This window comes from Umbelopsis ramanniana (genome assembly GCF_025399195.1).
Source record: "Umbelopsis ramanniana AG unplaced genomic scaffold K450scaffold_101, whole genome shotgun sequence".
Classification (NCBI taxonomy): Eukaryota; Fungi; Mucoromycota; class Umbelopsidomycetes; order Umbelopsidales; family Umbelopsidaceae; genus Umbelopsis; species Umbelopsis ramanniana.
This window is the reverse complement of record NW_026252187.1, coordinates 3,816-22,313: the sequence shown is the minus strand read 5'-3', so window position 1 is coordinate 22,313 and position 18,498 is coordinate 3,816. Positions and strand designations below refer to the sequence as shown.

Sequence of the window (18,498 nt, the reverse complement as noted above, 5' to 3'; positions counted from 1 at the left end):
CAAAATAAGGGCTAGCCAGTGAATTAAACCTAGATCTGTAACTTTTACATTATGCCTCCAAAAACTCATGGAGAAACCAATATTCAACCGACTAAGCATATACAAACCATAATATCTTATGGCAAGGGTAAATATAGGAACGAAACGTTCAGCCATGCAACGCTCTAGCTGATTTCTTTCCCTTATTGTTTCGCGTTTTAAAGACGTCATAGTTGGTGCATTGATCACCATCAAACCGATACTCTCATGGCTCTTGGCAGGAGCAATACTGGCCGCCATGGTTTCATACACATACAATACAGTTACAGATTCAGTCACAACGTTAATATGTCCAAGCATTTGGGGTTCCTACATTCCATTTTGTCAAGATGTCCGCGCACCGGTACCTGACTTTTCTCAGCTGGTGGAGAAACAAGTCAACCTGTACGAGACGATGACCTCCCAATATAATCCAGACACCATCTCGGCCATCGAACTCAAAAAAGTCGAGTTAGCCACCAGAGATTTGCAAGTTATGATTAAATACTCAGGATTGGGCAGCGCTCACTTGTTGGATGACAAGCTTGGCGATTACTTGTTACGATCACGAGACCTTGGAAGGAAAATCCAAGTAAGCACTATTGACCATGGAGCACTGTTTAGAAGACGCTATCATTCTAACGATATTGTATCATCAGTCACTTCAAGCCAAAACGAAAGGAACCATTGATAATCTTATTACTTACAACAGTTTTATTTTGAGAAAACTTCATGATTTGGAAACCAAGAAGGGTAGTAAGCAGGAATTGCGCAAGTTATATGAAACGTCGATGGGCTTAGTTGGTAAGTAGAGCCTGGTTAACATAAGGTTGACCATGTGAATACAACCGCTTTTACTGACATTCTTTACCCAGAGGACGAAGCAGCTAGGTTGATTCTCGCCATTGAGGAAGCCCAAGGCTGTCTTGATCGACTGGAAGAGGACTTGTACTCCATACAAGAAATAACTACACAAGAAGCATATTTCCAAGACCAACATCGACCAAGTCTTCTCGCTGACATTCTCAATATGATCTCTGGAAAAGGAATGAGACGACCTTTAGTGGAAAAGAACATGATGTTACTCAACAACTTTGAGCTTCAGCGTCGGGATGCCGCAGAGAAGCTACAGTTGATGTTGCACCGCATGATTGCCTTTCAGACGGATTTGGAAGAGCTTAGATCTCAAGTTGTTCGACCCATCATCATCGCTGACTCACTACCATTGGAAGTTCATATCGAGAACGTTGGCAAAGGAATTGCACGCTTACGGCAGAGCAAAGTTCTAGAAACATCCCCAAAAGAAGCATTGCTTGTTGGAAAGGATTGATTTTTTTTTTCAGTATTTTAAAAGTAAATCTAGCCTTGCCTTTGTAATTATTTATGTAACAATATTCAGTACAATGTCTTTAAGAAACCCCTATTTTTTATTAACATGGGAAGTTAAAGTGGCTTGTGCCACTGATCTAATTTCGAGTTCAGGTTCCATTGCTTAAAGCTGAAGCATTCGTTTCATTCCGCAATTTCTCAGCTTTGACTCAACGTCTGTAGTTGTGACCCCACACATTACACTAGCGATGACATCGAACAGTACTAGGCGACATGCTGACGAAGTGCTCTCACAGTCGCAACCAGTACGGGTGCTGCATTCTCAGTTGTCTTACAGACGCGGTTACTCAAATCTAGCGTGCTCTCAAACCAACATTCTCGTTGCCACCAAAAAACCCACTCCATCGTCATGCTCTATAGAAGCCATTACCGAAAACACATATACAAACAAAAGTCAGCCAAAGAGAACGCCTTTACTTTTGGCTCAGCAATACCACGGACATTACGCAATTACCCATTTGGAATGGAATCAGCGTGGTAACTACCTCGCTACTATTGACGAAACGGGAAGACTGGCTATTTGGGAACAATCTGTAAGTCCGAGGAACAACCATAGTGAATCTCGGATATAGTCCTAATCCTTCATAATTCTTCAGTCAACTCGCTCGTGGGCGAATGTCTACTGTCATCATCTACAACAACCAGCTGTAGCATTTCTATGGCTCAACAGCGAAAGATCGGTATGAAAAAACATTGAGATATAATCTATTTTCAGAGCGCTGAGACAGCATTCTAATCCAACCATTTAGTACTCTGCGACTCAAAATCCAGAAGGGAATAAGAAATTTGTTCTGGATCAGTTTGTAGGACCGCGCAATCCGTTTGGCCACCTTGCTTTCCTGATAGTGACGGTCAGTGGCGAAATTACTGTACATTATCAACGCAACTCCAATATCTTTTCATCGTTCTCTACAAGCTTATTATGCGCTGGACAGCTGATGAAACAGAAACAGAGAAAGCAAACAGCACCGTATACCATCTTCAAGCAACAATCAAAAGAAATCTTGGATTTCAGTATGATTACTGGTAGATCATGGAACAAAATCTCTCATGCTTCACTTTTACTGAATACTGGTAAGTTCATTCCGGAAAGTGCGAATCATATTGTAGATCCTTCTCAGTCAATTTAATTCATCCTGTACCAATATTGCAGATGGTAAAATATACCTGGCTTCTCATAATGCCTCGAGTAAGCCCAAAGAAGTGTACTTGACAGAGTTGCAAATCACCTTTCCATTAAAGATAAAGGAGGGCAGTAAGTAGTGCTTCATATAGTCAAGTCCATTCCGCTGGATATGCGCAGCTGAACACTTGTTTTATATATTACCAGTCATATCGTGCAAGCCGATATCGCAAATCCACCTAACGGCTCCCCTTGTGGACAAGTCACTTCGTATCCTGCAAGACCCATTCTCTTCTGTCACTCACTTACTTTTAGTAAAGGGTTTAAGTCATGTCCGCCTAGCCCTCGCCATCGGAAAGATTGATGACAATACTACCGATATGATGGGAGAGACACAACCTACGTACAACAGTGCTGTAGCTGTATGGGAGTTAACAGAGACCAGCAAGCAAATACCGGCCGATTTCTTACCCGAAGCTAACCACGGATCAAGCTTTGCAACACCAGGACGAAATGTAAGTCGCAGGGTAATGGCGCTGAGAAACAGCGCGACTGTCGACCTGAAACATGTCTAACCCACATGCGGTGTACAAAGGCACTTAAACTAGCATATGGCCACTCTGTCCCGGATCGTCTCATCACAGTATTGAAAGCGGCAGATGCCAACAGAGATTTGGTAGTTGGGTTCAGCGACGGCAGTATACAAATGGAATACAGAGACAGCGCAACACTGGGAGTATCCAAATCGAATGAGGATTGGACCTCGAGTAACGATGATATCAGTATCATTGGATCCAGTTTTTGGGAGATTACTGGCGTACATCAGTTTGACGATGGTGTGGATGATCCTGTTCGAGACATAGTAACATCTGCCAATGAAACGCACTTGATTTACATGTTCTCATCGGGCAAATTGGGATCACGAAGAATAACGAGCGACCAGTTAATTGAATCGACACCGGATATACGCGGTAGGAGTTTTAAATCAGGTTTGAAAAGGTGAATGTCAAACAGTGCAGCTCATCGTTTTTTCTTTCACAGGGACGAAGGAGTCATTGACTCAGTTACTTGTGTTGGGTCTTTTGAACCATGTCGATTGCTCTGATCTGTTTACAGAGGCTGCTCGACTTATCAAGGAAAATAATATAAATGGTCAGTATTTGTGTGAAAACAATTTAACTTTTCACCACTTCCCGCCTTAAAAATATGAGGTTTAATTTATGTTTTTGCCCATAGATTTTGCGGACCAACTTGTTCAAGACATTTTGATACAGTATGAGCATATTTATGATTTTGATACCTCGGACCTGGAAATCAAATCGGAGGATGGCGAACAGAGGAAGGATACAACACTTCCAGAAATGTGGGCGAGCACGCAGCTGGTGCAACTGTTCACCTTCCTGATTTCAATATATAGGTTAGTACATCAAGTGATGAGCACGCCTTTTATTATTCCGACCTATTAACCTCGGCTGCTGGTAGAACTACAAATTCAAAGAGGATACAATGTCGCAATTTATTTGATTCCATACAGCTGCATGCTATTCTAGAATGCTTAATGAGTAGCTGTATATCTGATTATGATGCCATATCTCGGTTGTTTGGTGAGTTGGAAGCACGGCTTGTACAGTCATGCATAGCCTCATTTAAAGCTAACAACTACCATTTCCGCTACGAATGCAGCCCTGAAGGATGTCACGAAAGTACAAGACATCAATTTGGAGTTCGATATAGGTTGGTTGATAATTTTAACCCTTTCTGTTACTAGCTGCAGGAAATCTAATGTAACATGTTGCAGCAACTCTGTGGCCATTGGTTCCTTTATCATCTTGGGTCATGGATTATATTGTAACGGTCATGCAGGCGTGGTCTCTATTGTTTAACCGTAAGGTTGCAAATGGCAATGGTAAGCACAGAGTTTAAATATTATTAGTGCATCATGACGCTTATTGGTATCTTCTATTTAGCCGTGGAACGAGCAACAACTACACCAAATCCAACCGCCATATTGTTGCATCCGGAGTCACGAGAATGCATTCGCAGGCTACTGTTGTTGATTGATCGATATGCGTCATTTGTCAGTAACACAACCTTAGCTCCACCTAATAAGCCAGTTCTAGAAGGCTACATCAAAAGCATATTGGAAGACAACGCTATCTCTATAAAGGCGATGGTGGAGTTCCTTTTCGATCTGGATGACGTTGATAAATCTGGGAAACCGCAGACAGATGGTAAATATCTCAAAGTGAACATGATTGCAAGGAGGCTTGTAAGAGGGGTATGGCTAATCTTTCTCCTTTCTTAGCATCAACATTCAGCCTACTTACCAAGCCCATGCTACCCAAAGATAAACTACAAGCCCTACAAGAGTTGACGACAAAGCACAAGCGGACGTGCACTTCGCCGTCTTTCTTTTTACTTGGCGAAATGAACGTTATAAATCCCATGTATGCTACACAGCAGCACACAGCTGTAACAAACGCATATGGTATACGCCGATGTATAAGGTAAGTCTGGAGTCGTAAATATGCAATGTTTTGCAACGAAATTCGGCGCCTTATCCCGTCGCTCTTTTTGCTCTAGATGCTATCAAAGCTCAATGTCGGAAATAACGCAAGCTAGTGTGGGAGACCTGGGCATGGCTATGCCAACTCCGTGGCAGCAAAGCCTGATCAGATTTTGCCTCTGTGAGGAAGCGTTTATTTGAGTTTCTTCCGATATATGACTCAACGGGGTACTGCATCCAAGTAAACATACTGCCATCCCCATTTTGAAGTCTAGCGAATAGGAATAAAGTCACCATTTCGGGCCGATGATTTTAGCGCTGCCAGTCAGACCATGTTGATTTGTCCCCCGTATAAGGGAAGCAGGTGTGATGCATAAGTTTTAAATCAGCTTTGAATCGAAGAGATGCCTTAATACAACATTGATAGGATTGTTGAAAATAACCTATGTACGGAAGTGCTGTACAAGATACTGTGCTGTGGGAGGAGGTTTTGCTAACCGTGCAGAGAAATGAATTTGTGTTACGGCGACAACAATTAACATACTGGTGAGACGTCAAATACGCCTAACCCTACCGAACGTTTTCATCATGATTTTAAAACGCATACGGATGCTTCACCTTCACCTTTTTCGCACATTTTTATATCGTCAACAAAATACCATGGATTTGAAAATGCTATTGAATGATGTTAATAAGCCACTGCAAACGCTTACTTCTTTCTACACGACTTATGTTCTGCCTTACGTCAAGCGTAGGTCTCCGCAAACCTTCATAGCTGCTGCCATCGCTGCTTTCTTCAGCTATCAAGTTTACAGTTTTGTACGTGTGCCAAAAAGCCTGAGGCATATACCAGCTGTTCCCTTCTGGGCGTACATGAGATCGGCGTTGTCGGAGGAAGGCATTGACTTACGAACTCGCAACGTTATTCTTCCAGTTCTTAAGAACTCGCCGAATGGCATCTACTTACGACCAAATCGATTTGGGTGGTGTGTAAGTGTGGCTGGTCCCAGCGCCATGAAGACACTCCTACTTCGAAAAGGTAAGGAGGCATTTCCTTTGTATGCAGCTACCATTAACGCGTGCTAACACTGACTGTTCGATATGATTAGATGATTTTGAAAAGCATCAAGGTATTGTTCTACAACCAGAATCACTATTTAGCAAGTTCATAGGCACACAAAACATTGTTGCTTTGAACGGCAGTGTTTGGAAGAAGCACCGTATGGTAGGCTATCTTATACCTGCAACACTCAACCGCCTAAACAATATGATAACCGCGCCTAACTAGATTGCCAATCCCGCATTCCATCGATCCATGCCTGTCAAATTGTTTGGTCGTTTATGTGAAAAAATGATGACACAATTTGAAAAGGAGGGAGATGGCATTAATAATGTAAACGTCCCCATGTTTTTGCAACGGTATGTTTTACCCCAAGTGCATTCGAGAATGAAGCCACATCACTCCAATACTCAAACACATTGCGCCTCAGTTTCACATTGGATGTCATTGGCCTTGCAGCATTTGGCTACGATTTCGAAGCTCTCGATGACCCAAACAATGCAAAAGTAGGCACCTACAACGCTATTATGGATGGCTTTCGAAACCCCGTCTTCTTCTTCTTCCCCATCCTCGAGAAACGATTTCTCTGGGCACTACCTAAGCGTCGAGCCGTACACAAGAAGATGGACGACATGAATCAGATTTTCTATAGCATTATTGAGAACAAGCGTCAGACTCTGGCAAACATGAAAGAATCGGCTGAAGATGCAGAAAAGGATTTACTAACGTTGATGCTTGAAGCCAACGCAGATTCAAAGGATGCTGGAGATCGACTTTCAGATTCAGAGCTTCGTGATGATTTGGCCATCTTCTTCTTGGCAGGGTAAGAGCTCATGTTGCAAGAATCAACAAATGGGACTAGATTTTTATTTAAACATTACAGTCATGACACAACATCCAATGCACTGTCATTTGCGCTATACCATTTAGCGGTCAATCCAGTGAGTGGATCACACTTATTTGTCGGCATTAGGTTTAACAGAGGTTCATGTTGCACGCCGATCTAATACAAAGGATTATTTATAGAAAATACAGGAGAAAGCTCGAAAAGAAGTGATTGAAGTTTTAGGTGATGGAGACGATATCGTCTATCCCAATGCGTCCCAGTGTTCAGATATGAAATACATTTATATGGTCATGAAAGAGGTAACCTTATTATATGCCTATTGAAGGATACCAGCACACTAACCTCCGTTTCAGACATTAAGATTGGAGCCCCCAGCCCAAAACACCACCCTACGCTTAAATAAGGAAGACTTTGAGCTTGCAGGAACTTTTATTCCCAAGGGGTCATCAGTATCGGCTGACATATACGTCATGCATCATAACCCGTCCATCTGGAAGGACCCTGAGGCGTTCATTCCTGAGCGCTTTGCCCCGGGCGGTGAGAGCGAATCGAAGGCAGGTAATGGCCTCTTCTGGGTACCGTTTGGAAATGGTGCTCGACAATGTATTGGTAAGAAATTTGTTAGCTGTATTGGGTTCTGAACTACCATTGACTGTCGCTAATATTTGGATTTATACACTTTGATGTTTCGGTAGGCATGAACTTTAGCTTAGCTGAACAAAAAGTATTGCTCTCCATGATGCTACGCAAGTTTACCTGGACACTTGCTGATAACTCTATCAACAAAGATGGCATAGTACTAGGGGGAGGAACAGGCATCATTTCTCCAAAAGATCTCCATTTGAAGTTCTCAAAACGATTTTAAGCGGATTTGGTACAGCACTCACTCATTATATCCTTCAATGATATTAAGTGACTACTGTATTCTTTCGATTTCTTTACATTGGAATCAGACTTGCTTACATTATGCTTGAATATCAAAGTATAACTGCTGAACTAAATAAAGCAGACCTATAAGTGATGAAAAACGGATAGTTTGTTTAACCAGATAACAAAACGTTCGAATGAATACCTTCATAATAGCTTGATTTCGTCAATATTTTCTCGCCGCATTCGCCGATGTTTGTTGTCAGTCTCCATGAGCCACTGTCAAAGAGATGATACGTCACACGGAAAACGCCTAACCCAAGTTTGTGTTTCTCCTAGTGAGCATCCTTCGGGGGCTATGACTCCCAGATTTCCACAGCCCTTTCAAGTCAACTTCTCAATTATTTCATTTGGGGAGTATCATGAGTTCGCTACAAGTGCTATTAAATGATGCTGAAAAGCACTTTGAAAAACTAAGCTCCTTCTATGTCCACCATATCATAGCGTATGTCAAGCGCAGATCGCCCAGCGCATACATAGCTGCAGCCGTAGTTGCCTTCCTCAGCTACCAAGTTTACAATACGGTACGAGTTCCAAGGAATCTTAGACACATCCCTATTGTCTCATATTGGAAATACATGAAATCCGCTTTTTCAGGCGAAGGAATTGATGTACGAACTCAGAAAGTCATTCTTCCAGTGCTGGCAAAGTCTCCAAATGGGATCTACTTGAGACCCGATCGATTTGGATGGACGGTTGCTATTGCCAACCCTGCTGCCATGAAGACTTTACTCCTTCGAGCTGGTATGTTTTCTTTCATTCTATATCTTTAGTAACTTGGATTATATATTTATGCTGATGAGAATCTCATATCTTGATTAGATGATTTTCCGAAGCACTTCAGTTTCAGCAAACACATGGAATCACTGATAGTCCGGTTTGGTGGCGCTGAAAATATCGCTGTATTAAACGGGGATGTTTGGAAAAAGCATCACATGGTAAGTTAGATGGCTTCAGGTGTAGGTCAAGATCTATCTAAATACGTATAATTACCAGATCGCAAATCCAGCCTTCCACAGATCTATGCCTGTAATGATGTTTGGAAGACAGTGTGAGAGAATGATGGTTGCTTTCGAGAAAGAAGAGGATGGTCTTGTTAGCATCGACGTTCCAAAGTTCTTGCAGCGGTAGGTACATGTGCATATGCACGATTTTCGACGAGAAAGTGGCTGCTCATTTGTGCTGCTTGTCAGATTTACATTGGACATTATAGGGCTTGCAGCTTTCGATTACGATTTCGAAGCTCTCGACAATCCCGATAACGAGAAAGTAAAAATGTATAACGAAATCATCAAAGGTACTCAAAATCCAATTTATTTCTTCTTCCCCATTCTCGAAAAGTACTTCCTTTGGGTCATTCCAAAACGTAGAGCACTGCATCGAAAAATGGATGAAATGAACACCATCTTTTTCAGCATCATCGACCGCAAACGAAAAACCCTGGCTAGCAACAAGCACAATATTGAAGAAGGAGAGAAGGACTTGCTCACTTTGATGCTCGAAGCGAACGAAGACACTGGGAACCCTCAACATCAACTTTCTGATGTAGAACTTCGTGATAATTTGGCCGCCTTTTTCTTAGCAGGGTATGTGTCCTATATCGAAGTATTTGTGTTAATGAAAGTAACGAGAGCTTTTGTTTACACAAGTTGTACACATCCAATATTAGCCATGATACTACATCAAACGCACTAAGCTTTGCGCTGTACTATCTGGCTGTTAACCAGGTTAGTTGTTCAAAAGTGATATCGTGCAGCTGTAGTAAGCTCATTCAACATTTAATTGGCAGCACGTTCAAGGGAAAGCTCGTGAAGAAGCCATTAGAATTCTAGGAGATGGTGATGATATTGTCTATCCATCTGCACAACAGTGCTCAGATATGAAGTACATTTATATGGTTGTTAAAGAGGTAAGTAATCCAACGGCACACAGTCTTAAAGTATTGCTGCTCAGTAGGTGAAAAGCTATAATCATCTGTACATCTTTCTACAGACACTACGTATGAGTGGGCCCGCTCAAAATACCCTTCCACGGCAGAGTAACAGGGATACTGAACTTGCTGGTACATTCATTCCAAAAGGAGCCTCCTTGATCGCTGATATATTTGTCATGCATCATGACCCATCAGTATGGAAAGATCCTGAAGCCTTTTTTCCTGAACGTTTCGCTCCTGGAGGTGAGAGTGAGTCAAAAGCTGGACAAGGACTTTCCTGGGCACCATTTGGAAGCGGATCTAGACAGTGCATTGGTAAATGGTAGTGTTATTGTAAGTACTCTGTGTTTGGACCTGACTAATTTATTGTGGAACCGTTTTCCTGCAGGTATGAACTTCAGTTTAGCTGAACAGAAAGTGGCACTTTCGATGCTACTCCGTAAGTTTACATGGACACTCCCAGGCAACTCTACCATTGAGCATCATATAGTCATAGGTGGAGGTGTGGGTATCATTTCTCCGGAAGAATTACATCTGAAGTTTATGAAACGATTTTAATCGTTCTGCGCTCGCTATCCAAAAAAAGTGTTCTTCACACGGCTATTCTAAATTTGCTATCCTATAAACATTTGTACATAAAAGTCTCATGGCAAACATCCCGTTCTCCTATAGATATACAAAAATTCGGACCGATGGTTTTAACGGTTGCTCAAATCTCCGATAACTGCATGATATAGTTCCATCATCGCAATATTACATCACTCTTGTATATGAAATGTTAGAATTCATCATTCATATGTTTTGAAAAGAAATTTAGGCTTGCAATAATCTTTTAATTGTAGGTTCGCTATTGCTGTAAAGAGGGCAAAGCCTTTGTCGAAACTCTTTTTTTTCACAGGAGCGGATAGGATGCCGAGAGACTGAGACTCCCCTAACCCCCGCTCCGGCACATTTTTTTCCAAATGCAATAAATAAATTTCCATGCTCACTACAATTGTACTTATCTTTTGTTCAGACCAGTAACCCAGAACATAACATCATGGACACGCTTCAAGTGATAGCGAAAGATGTGGACAAGCAACTGGAAAAGCTCACCTCTTTCTATATTCACCATATTTTACCTTACGTTAAGCGCAGATCACCGCATACATACATAGCCTCTGCCGTGGCTGCCTTCTTCAGCTACCAAGTTTACAAGGCGATACGAGTTCCAAAGAACCTTCGACATATACCTGCTGTCTCATACTGGAAATACATGAAGTCTGCTTTGTCAGGTGAAGGTGTTGATCTACGAGCTCAGAACGTTATTCTTCCAGTACTTGCAAAGTCACCAAATGGGATCTACTTGAGACCGAATCGACTTGGATGGACCATTGGTGTTGCAAATCCTGCTGCCATGAAGACTCTATTCCTTCGAACAAGTGAGTTTTTAGTTCACCATTATTACTGGAAAATCCTAACATTGACGCCTAGTGCTTTATGTGATTCCATGGAATGATTAGATGAATTTCCAAAGCACCAGGGATTCACAAAGTATCGAGATTCATTGACTACCAGGTTTGGTGGTGCCAACAACATTGTGGTTCTTAATGGGGGAGTTTGGAAGAAGCACCGTATGGTAAGCTAACAGCCAAGTTCGCTATCTAAAACTTCATGTTATATCTCAACCAAATTTGCCTATTTTCAAAAGATCGCCAACCCGGCATTCCATAGGTCAATGCCTGTTAAATTGTTCGGTAGACTCTGCGAAAAAATGATGACACGTTTTGAAAAAGAAGGAGACGGTCTTGAAGACGTTGATGTGCCAATGTTCTTGCAACGGTAAGTATTTGATTTTCAAAGGTGCAGTCTATCGACTTGAAGTTGTGTTCTTACCGCCTAAATATAGCTTCACACTGGATGTAATCGGACTTGCCGCTTTCGATTACGACTTCGAAGCCCTGGATAATCCTAATAATGAGAAGGTAGAGAACTATAACATTATCATGGAAGGTATTCGAAACCCTATCTTCTTCTTCTTCCCTATTCTTGAGAAACGCTTTCTTTGGGCCTTTCCAGGGCGTCGACAGTTGCACCGAAAGATGGATGATCTGGACAAGCTTTTCTATAGCATTATTGACCGTAAGCGTCAAACTTTGGCCAGCAAGAAGGGTCTAGTGGAAGATTCAGAAAAGGACTTGCTAACTTTGATGCTCGAGGCCAACGAAGAGAGCGAAGATATTCAACATCAACTTTCGGATTTGGAACTTCGTGATGACCTGGCAGTTTTCTTCTTGGCAGGGTACGTAATTTAAAACGCAGGAATTTGAGGTGAATGAAGGATCTAATTTATAAGTTAGTCATGATACTACATCCAACGCTCTTTCCTTTGCTTTGTATTACTTGGCGGTCAATCCGGTAAGTCAGCGTAGGCGCAAGTTTCGTTCCTTATATGGCGACTCTAAACATCTATTCCCTATATCTATTTCAGCATATACAAGAAAAGGCTCGTAAAGAAGTTATCGATATCTTGGGAGATGGAGATGACATTGTCTACCCTACTGCTGCCCAATGCTCAGAAATGAAGTATATATACATGATAATGAAAGAGGTAATCGTCCTGCATCTTCACAATTGGAAACGGCTAACATGCATACTGGAGTAGCAAAACTAACTGCCTACATCAGACGTTAAGAATGGACCCTCCAGCCCAGAATACTGTTCCAAGAGCAAGCTCCGATGACATTGATCTCGCAGGCACATTCGTTCCAAAAGGATCCACTTTGTCGGCAGAAATATTTGTCATGCATCATGACCCATCACTTTGGAAAGATCCCGAGGAATTCATTCCAGAACGTTTTGCTCCTGGAGGTGAAAGTGAAGCAAAAGCTGGACAAGGTCTTTCCTGGACACCGTTTGGAAGTGGATCTAGGCAGTGTATAGGTAAGGCAGGATCATGGGGTCGTAGATTGACTATTATGGTCTATTCATTAACTGTGAAAATTGCTTTGAAATTCAAATAGGTATGAACTTTAGCTTGGCTGAGCAAAAGGTGTTGCTTGCTATGATGCTCCAAAAATACACCTGGGAACTTCCCGAGAACACCATCAACAAAGATCGCTTAGTGATAGATGGATCAATGGGCATTATTTCTCCAAAGGATTTGCATCTTAAATTTAAAAAGAGATTTTAAAGCCAAGAAAGCGTAGGAATAATATAATCAATTCATAAATACTCTCTTCCCTAAATTTCTCATAATGGACATTGTCGACCACGAACTTGGCCTATATCATATTCTGTAATGGAATATAAATACATAGATGTAATGGACTGATATTGAGTTTGGACTGACCATTTTAGCGTTTCAGGTTTTCACTTGGTACCTGACATCTTTATATGCGAATCTTCACGGTAAAAGAGTTAAAGTCTCTTTTTACCGGCATAAAACTATGTAAAAAACCCTCTAGGTGCATTTGCAGTTTGAGACCTGAAAATGAGCATATGGTGTTATCCTGCTGTAGCATCCAGTGATCTTCCATAGACCTAAGGGCATGGTACAACGTTCCTCAAGGGTTAGGGTAACCTTTAGCGGGCTTTTTCTCTCATATTTAAGATTGGCCCCAGTGATGTCCATCGTCGGTAGTCTACGTCTTCCCTTTCACTTGACAATATGCCGTTGGTACAAGCTGTTTTAGACGGTACGAACCAGAAAATTGACTATCTCAGTACCATCTATGCAAATCAGATTATTCCTTTTATTCGACGCAGATCGCCATACACTCTTATTGCTAGTGCTGTGGCTGCCTTCGTCAGTTATAGGCTCTACAGAATGGCCCAGATACCAAAAAGACTTCTGCTTATACCGACTTTTCCATACTGGAAATACATGCGGTCTGCTCTTTCAAGCGAAAGCGCCGATGTTAGAACCCAGAATATTGTCCTTCCAGTATTAGCCAGATCGCCAAATGGCGTGTACCTTCGGCCATATAGAGGGGGGTGGACCGTTTGCGTTGCTGGCCCAGCAGCTATAAAATCTTTGTTCATTCATAAAGGTAGGTGCACATCGTAAATCGAATTTGGCATAGGAGTCAAGAGTACTCATTTATCAGTTTACGATCAGCCGATTTTCCGAAGCACGAAAGCTTTTCCATGCAAAGCGAATCGCTTCTCAACAAATTTATAGGCATGGAAAACATTGTTGCGTTGAATGGTCATGTTTGGAAGAAGCATTGTATGGCGGATGAACTCAGCACAGACAACCTTTTAGACGAAACCCCATCCTAACTTTTCCCGCCGCCAGATTGCAAACCATGCATTCCATTCATTAATGCCTGTCAAACTATTTGGGAGGTTATGTGAAAAGATGATGATGCGCTTTGAGAAAGAAGGAGATGGACTTAGCAACGTTGATGTTCCAATGTTCTTACAACGGTACACATCTCACCCACCTCTATGACTATAAAGGCCATGGCTCCCCTCACAATGATTTCATCAATTCAGGTTCACGCTGGACGTCATTGGGCTTGCAGCTTTTGGCTAAGATTTTGAGACTTTGGATATTCCTTAATTGAAAGAGTCAATAATTATAATGAAATTATGGAAAGTATTCTTCGGCCTATCTACTTTTTCTTTCGGATCGGTTGTTCTACACCGACGTTTGTGCTCATATTTGCCCAGTCTCAATCAGTTGAAAAATAAAAATCTCCATTGTTTCACTTGCATTCCCAAACTTTCCGTTCCTTAAAGAGCTCAGGGATACTTTGTACCAAAGATATTCAACCTGTTTTTCACATCGTCCAATGACAGTAAAGAACTTCACAATTTAAGGCGGCGGTCTATTTCGATGTTTCAAAGGCAAGCTCGTGCTTAACGGCTGCTTCAGAAATCATCCTCAAGCTGCATATATAAACCCCCATGATCAATTTATGATGGCATGTACTCTAAGTAATATGCTGGTCTGACAAATCAATCAGTTGAAGTGATATGGAGAGTATGTTGCGCCGAGGTTGTATGAAAGCTTATCTAGCAATCTTTCTTTAAGGTATTGAGGTATTCAAACAGCTTGACCTGCTGATTGCAGTTCTCTGGGGTAAATTGCCCATTTACAGCATTTTTACTCTTCGGTTGCCGGTCGTTTCTATAAAACTGAAGTATACTCTACTTTATATCATAGACCTCAAGTTGCCTATCCCACTCTTTCATAACTAAAATCTATAATACTCACAATAAGTGACACTTGATACCTCTTACTGTAAATCTGTTCGAACATATGCATACATTGTCCGGAAGAGAGCTCAATGCCTTCATTTACATGATATGAAGAGCTGATATCCATTCTTTGGAAGCCCAAAGTACATAACGTATACGTAGTTAAAAAGAAGTTACTATTGCATATTGTCATTTATTGAAATTGCCTGTGTGGAGCCAAACAAGTAGCAATCCAGTCGTCTTCATATAAAATAACGTAAACTTGCAGATCAAAGCCGAAATGGTGAGTTTGCTAGAGGGCGTTGACGGAGCGAGCTTCATGAGAGATGATATATGATTACTGCCAGAGATCAGAACCTTTAGAAAGATGACATAAGTTTAATCGTATGAAATGACGAGGATAGTGTGTCCGCATAAATTTGAAAAGCGGGTGTCCTCACAAGTAAATCACATATAAACTGCCCGCCAAAATTCCTTTTTTTTCTTTTTTCGTTCCTTGTCTTTGATTCTCGAATTTTTCCAATTTCGATGAAATCACAGCGAGCTTACATTATCGCTTTGAAGCGATATTTGCTTCAAAAATCGAAGCCTTACCCGCTCTGCCGTCCTTCCCGCCCTCGCCAGCCTCGCAAACCCTTCCAGTGGCGCCCGCGAAAGATGGCCATCGACCGTTTCCCCCTCGACTGGGATCCAATGGAGGTCGACAAGTCACTTGAGCTTGGAGAGCATCAGTGTTCAGCCATGGACATTGATAAGCCAATCGAGCTGGAGGTGCCCCAGTGTCTAGCCATGGACTATGAGTACTGCGGTGACGTGGCATTTGGCCCTCTGTCCCAAGTATCTCTTCTCCATGTGCCTTCACCGGCTCCTTTGCGCAGTTGCTTGTCTTCTGCTTCCGTTTTTAGATGCTTGCCTGTGGGTTCTGTGAGTGGACGCTTGTCTTCTAGGTCTATTCGTGGCCACCGCTTTTCTCCTGTCTCTTCGCGGAGACGATCGACTGCTGCTACTGCCAGTGGTTCTCTTCCAGACCGTTTCTCCCGCGTCAACTCGACGGCGACTTGCCCTCCCACCAAGCCGCTGCCTACCAACCGGAAGATAACAGCCCCTTCTGGTCGCTACTCTAGTCGTAACATGCCAGCAGATGTTTCCCAGCATCTTGCTGGCCCGACTGTAGCTTCCACGGCGGCTGGTGAAGTTATGCCTGTGGTTGAAAGCTCTTCTGTGGCTAGTGCCTCACCCGTGGTTGTTCGTTCTCCTGTGGTAGTTCCTCCGCCCGTCGCTGAGTCTGTGGCTGTTCATTTGCCAGTCGCTGCGTCTGTGGCTGTTCCCTCGCCCGTCGCTGCGTCTGTGGTTGTTTCTTCTCCCGTCGCTGCATCTGTGGCTGTTCCCTTGCCCGTCGCTGCGTCTGTGGTTGTTCCTTCTCCCGTCACTGCGTCTGTGGCTGTGCCTTCGCCCGTCGCTGCGTCTGTGGTTGTTCCTTCGCTCGTGACTGCGCCTGTGGTTGCTTCAACATCTGAAGTGACCACTTCCTCCTTGGATCCTCCTTCGTTGGTTTCTTGTCCCAGGACTCCTTCTGAGCCTCCTCGGCGGAGGATTGCCGTGTCTCGTCATCGATTTTCGCGACGATTCACTCCAATCTCGCAGTCTTTGCGCCGCTCACGACGAGAACAGCGAACTAGCACGCCTTCCCCTCGTTCTTCGTCGTCTTCTCGCTCTTGTTCTCGCTCTCGTTCCCGTTCTCCGGTTGCTGGCGGTCGACCTCGTTCTCGTCCCCTTCCTCGTTCCCGCTCTCCGGTTGCTGGCGGTCGACCAAGTTCTCGTCCCCTTTCTCGTTCTCGTTCTCCGGTTGCTGGCGGTCGACGAGTCCGGCGTCGACTGTGCCCTAGACGGGCTAACAATCCAGCTGTTGCATCAGCCGTGCCGTGTCCCACTCCTTCTCCCCTTCTTGCCAGGACCTCTCGGCCAAGAAACGCGATTCCTCGCAATCGTTTTGCTCGTCGTGAGCAACGACGGCAGCGAACTCGCACGCCTTCCCCTCGTTCTTCGTCCTCTTCTGCTTCTGCTTCTCGTTCTTGCTCTCCTCGTCCGGCCGCTGGCGGCCGACGAATCCGACATAGATTGCCCCAAAGACGGGCTAACAACTCAGCTGCTACATCAGCGTTGCCGTGTTCCTCTTCACCATCACCGTGTCCATCTTCTACCCCGTCACCTTGCATCTCTTCCCCCGCTGCTGGATCAGCGTTACCGTGTCCCTCTCGTTCTGCTGTTGCTTTTTCCGCTTCGTCGGCCCCTTCCTGTCCTTTTGCTTTGGCTACTGCCAATGACGGTGCTGCTGGTCAGTACCGTCGTCCCGCGAGCCCATTGTCGCGGGACAGCTCTCCTCTCATGCCTTCTCGCTGTGGGACCGTGTCCCCACTGGTGCTAGAGCTCGCGCATAGCCCAGTTAACGGTCCCACTGGCGAGCATGTCGATAGCGTTGAAGACGTAAGTAACTTTTCAGTATCTAATTTCAGTAATAGACAAAATACATATCTGTTAACCTTTCTTCTATCATTAGGCTATCGATATGTTCCAGCGCTTGGAAACTATCCAAGCTCTGGATGAAGGCAGTTCTCAGCCTGGCTCTCCAAGGGCTGAGAGAGAGGAGAGCCTCCAACCGCCGCCTGTAAACCTCAATGAGGCGGATCTCATTTCGAATGTAAGTACCTACTCTGCCATCCCAGCGACACATACATGATTTCCAATTCCATCTGATTCACCTTTTCAACCAACTGAAGGAGATCCCAGGCGGCGGTTCGGAGGCTGTAGCCGGTAATATCTACGATATTACCGGCTAAGCGGGGGCGCTGTAAGTATAGTAACATTGGATTCAATTTGACTAAGAAAATCTAACTCACCAATGTAAAATTTCTCTCCATTATTAGGGTCGCTCCCGCAAAAGCTCAAGGAGCTTGTCAGATGGCCCCAGCATGACAGCATTGTAAAGTGAGTAGTACTCAACTTAAACGCTTTGACAAATGTTCATTCATTAACTGTGGCTCTTTCTTCACATTGTTAGTTACAAAAAAAATAGAAAACAAGTTAGTATTGAACTTTTATCTCTGTCCGTGTGTTGGTTCTACCTTACACACTATCCTACCTCATAGTACTGAACTTCTTTGTTTTTTAGGCAATCCCAAAAAAAAGTAAAAAATGTTAAAAAAAAAAAAAAGTAAGCACCATTTCCGCCTCTATTTTTATATCTTCAATCTATTCTTCAGTTTTGCTAATCAATGTCGTTAATTATAGATCAAAAAATCAAAAAATCAAAAAAAAAAAAATTGTATTTCAGTTCTCTTCTGTGCCATTAGTGCCAAAAAAAAAAAAAATGCTGTCTTGTTGGTGGTCCATCGTCATTCTTCGGGATGAGTGGTACGTATGATTTCTTTTTTGAATCTGAAAATTGACTTCGACGACATTGGTGCGAATGTTAATCACTTAATATCTTAGTCTCTGCTCGTCTCTCGTG

General features: G+C 43.1%; 8 protein-coding genes across 8 annotated transcripts; all 8 read left to right on the top strand.

The window, feature by feature from the left end:
• Positions 1-51: 51 nt before the first annotated feature.
• Positions 52-1,461, top strand: K450DRAFT_284529 (uncharacterized protein; the record flags this gene model as incomplete). Its single annotated transcript, XM_051593509.1, has 4 exons — positions 52-127; positions 204-610; positions 678-822; positions 894-1,461. 4 exons carry the CDS (start codon positions 52-54, stop codon positions 1,346-1,348), a joined length of 1,083 nt encoding a protein of 360 aa, XP_051440225.1. The 3' UTR covers positions 1,349-1,461.
• A 61-nt stretch (positions 1,462-1,522) lies between these two features.
• Positions 1,523-5,399, top strand: K450DRAFT_262816 (uncharacterized protein). The gene is made up of 14 exons (XM_051592538.1): positions 1,523-1,940; positions 2,004-2,087; positions 2,157-2,481; positions 2,561-2,662; positions 2,738-3,045; positions 3,126-3,501; positions 3,572-3,682; positions 3,767-3,947; positions 4,013-4,134; positions 4,214-4,264; positions 4,329-4,436; positions 4,498-4,761; positions 4,836-5,037; positions 5,114-5,399. The coding sequence occupies exons 1-14, from the start codon at positions 1,596-1,598 to the stop codon at positions 5,235-5,237; spliced, it is 2,703 nt and encodes a 900-aa protein (XP_051440224.1). The 5' UTR covers positions 1,523-1,595; the 3' UTR covers positions 5,238-5,399.
• A 63-nt stretch (positions 5,400-5,462) lies between these two features.
• On the top strand, positions 5,463-7,858 carry K450DRAFT_262806 (uncharacterized protein). Its single transcript, XM_051592537.1, has 8 exons — positions 5,463-6,075; positions 6,146-6,261; positions 6,325-6,455; positions 6,527-6,919; positions 6,980-7,037; positions 7,123-7,242; positions 7,297-7,552; positions 7,639-7,858. The coding sequence occupies exons 1-8, from the start codon at positions 5,625-5,627 to the stop codon at positions 7,806-7,808; spliced, it is 1,695 nt and encodes a 564-aa protein (XP_051440223.1). The 5' UTR covers positions 5,463-5,624; the 3' UTR covers positions 7,809-7,858.
• Positions 7,859-8,170: 312 nt separating this feature from the next.
• Positions 8,171-8,721, top strand: K450DRAFT_262801 (uncharacterized protein). Its single transcript, XM_051592536.1, has 3 exons — positions 8,171-8,394; positions 8,510-8,614; positions 8,693-8,721. The coding sequence occupies exons 1-2, from the start codon at positions 8,233-8,235 to the stop codon at positions 8,540-8,542; spliced, it is 195 nt and encodes a 64-aa protein (XP_051440222.1). The 5' UTR covers positions 8,171-8,232; the 3' UTR covers positions 8,543-8,614; positions 8,693-8,721.
• K450DRAFT_262785 (uncharacterized protein) lies at positions 8,722-10,476 on the top strand. Its single transcript, XM_051592535.1, has 7 exons — positions 8,722-8,808; positions 8,880-8,997; positions 9,064-9,456; positions 9,540-9,597; positions 9,660-9,779; positions 9,863-10,118; positions 10,192-10,476. The coding sequence occupies exons 2-7, from the start codon at positions 8,894-8,896 to the stop codon at positions 10,359-10,361; spliced, it is 1,101 nt and encodes a 366-aa protein (XP_051440221.1). The 5' UTR covers positions 8,722-8,808; positions 8,880-8,893; the 3' UTR covers positions 10,362-10,476.
• Positions 10,477-10,819: 343 nt separating this feature from the next.
• K450DRAFT_303708 (uncharacterized protein) lies at positions 10,820-13,057 on the top strand. The gene is made up of 8 exons (XM_051593800.1): positions 10,820-11,224; positions 11,306-11,421; positions 11,494-11,624; positions 11,692-12,084; positions 12,143-12,200; positions 12,274-12,393; positions 12,470-12,725; positions 12,806-13,057. The coding sequence occupies exons 1-8, from the start codon at positions 10,843-10,845 to the stop codon at positions 12,973-12,975; spliced, it is 1,626 nt and encodes a 541-aa protein (XP_051440220.1). The 5' UTR covers positions 10,820-10,842; the 3' UTR covers positions 12,976-13,057.
• Positions 13,058-13,613: 556 nt separating this feature from the next.
• K450DRAFT_262773 (uncharacterized protein) lies at positions 13,614-13,985 on the top strand. The gene is made up of 2 exons (XM_051592534.1): positions 13,614-13,834; positions 13,868-13,985. Exons 1-2 carry the CDS (start codon positions 13,669-13,671, stop codon positions 13,963-13,965), a joined length of 264 nt encoding a protein of 87 aa, XP_051440219.1. The 5' UTR covers positions 13,614-13,668; the 3' UTR covers positions 13,966-13,985.
• A 1,533-nt stretch (positions 13,986-15,518) lies between these two features.
• On the top strand, positions 15,519-17,827 carry K450DRAFT_275820 (uncharacterized protein; the record flags this gene model as incomplete). Its single annotated transcript, XM_051593191.1, has 3 exons — positions 15,519-17,474; positions 17,548-17,688; positions 17,768-17,827. 3 exons carry the CDS (start codon positions 15,519-15,521, stop codon positions 17,825-17,827), a joined length of 2,157 nt encoding a protein of 718 aa, XP_051440218.1.
• Positions 17,828-18,498: the final 671 nt, after the last annotated feature.